The sequence below is a fragment of the Lachnellula hyalina genome, assembly GCF_007821495.1.
Source record: "Lachnellula hyalina strain CBS 185.66 chromosome Unknown contig00055, whole genome shotgun sequence".
Taxonomy (NCBI): domain Eukaryota; kingdom Fungi; phylum Ascomycota; class Leotiomycetes; order Helotiales; family Lachnaceae; genus Lachnellula; species Lachnellula hyalina.
Window position 1 is genome coordinate 51,869 of NW_022157169.1, and position 1,222 is coordinate 53,090.

At 47.9% G+C, this 1,222-nt stretch overlaps 1 protein-coding gene across 1 annotated transcript; it reads right to left on the reverse strand.

The window, feature by feature from the left end:
- Window positions 1–605: 605 nt before the first annotated feature.
- LHYA1_G003144 (uncharacterized protein) lies at window positions 606–967 on the reverse strand (the record flags this gene model as incomplete). The annotated part of the gene is made up of 2 exons (XM_031148118.1): window positions 606–612; window positions 780–967. The coding sequence occupies 2 exons, from the start codon at window positions 965–967 to the stop codon at window positions 606–608; spliced, it is 195 nt and encodes a 64-aa protein (XP_031005878.1).
- Window positions 968–1,222: the final 255 nt, after the last annotated feature.

Genomic DNA, 1,222 nt, shown 5'->3' on the forward strand with positions numbered 1-1,222 from the left:
ATTCTTATCAAACTACCCCAACATCAACCTGATGAGGTGATGGATCGACTTTCACATATCATCATTGATGAGATTCATGAGCAAAAGCGCCTTACTGACTTTCTTATGATTATAATCAAGAAGATAGTAGAGAAAAGGCAGCAGACAAGAAAACAAATTCCAAGGAATTTATGCTGAAGCGGAAGCCGTCTTAGTGAGGAATGAACAATAGAATGTCTTTGAGTTTCCTCACATCGCTCGAAACCTCAATAATCTTGCTCGAGGCAAAACCGCCAAATTTTCAGAAGCTAGCGGGAGATATTAAGATAAAGCTATTGGCCAAATTCCGATCTTTGTTTTGCCTGTCATGGCTCTTGCAGTTCTCATAGTGGATCAAAACCCAACGCCATCTCTCCGATGCTTTTCGTTCACCTCTCCCTGCCTGCCAGAAATTCCATTCCCTAGATGCATTCTGTTCCGGTATGGAAGCACTGCTAGATATCATAAGGCCCAAAGCCCTTCCCGACCGACTAACCCAAACGCCCCTAAGCCCTTTTCAAAATACCGCACTACTCCGTAACTCCACGCGCAAATTTCGCAGTGACGCTCCCACTGCAAGTCCAAAATTACGCACTCACGATGCCCAAAACCATGTTCATGGCCTCCCCCAGTGTCGCCTCCAGTGCCATTCACATCACATCACCGTACACCCACAACAGCAAAGCCCCGCCGCACACCCCGCACAGCATCCAACCGCCACATCGGTCTCCCTCTGCTGTCTCCTGTTCCTGTCTACGTACACGACCTGCGGCTGTGCCACGGGGCCCTGTGGTGTATATCGCGGCTGCGCATGGTAGTTGGACGTCTCGCCGTATCCGTCTTGCTTTTGGTAGGTGGGAGGCGGGACTTCGGTCGCCAGTTGGGGGCGTTCCCAAGGACTGCGATTTTCCTGAGGTGAGAAGGCTGGGTTGTTTTGTGACGACGACATATTGCTTCTGCTCTTTTTACTGATTTCTAAGTCTTGTTACTTGTCTGGTGTTTGGAAGTTAAGGTCTGTGAGGCTGAAGGAATGTGTATGAAAGAAAAGCTGTCGTTTGGTGTCAAAGGAAAGTCGGAATATTATTATATCAGGTGTAGACGCCAAGAACAAAGGTCTGAGGAAGATGACAAGTTATACTTACTATAACGTTGGTATTGACATAAAACAAACAGTTGAGCCCCCGAGGATCGTGGAGGCTGAAGC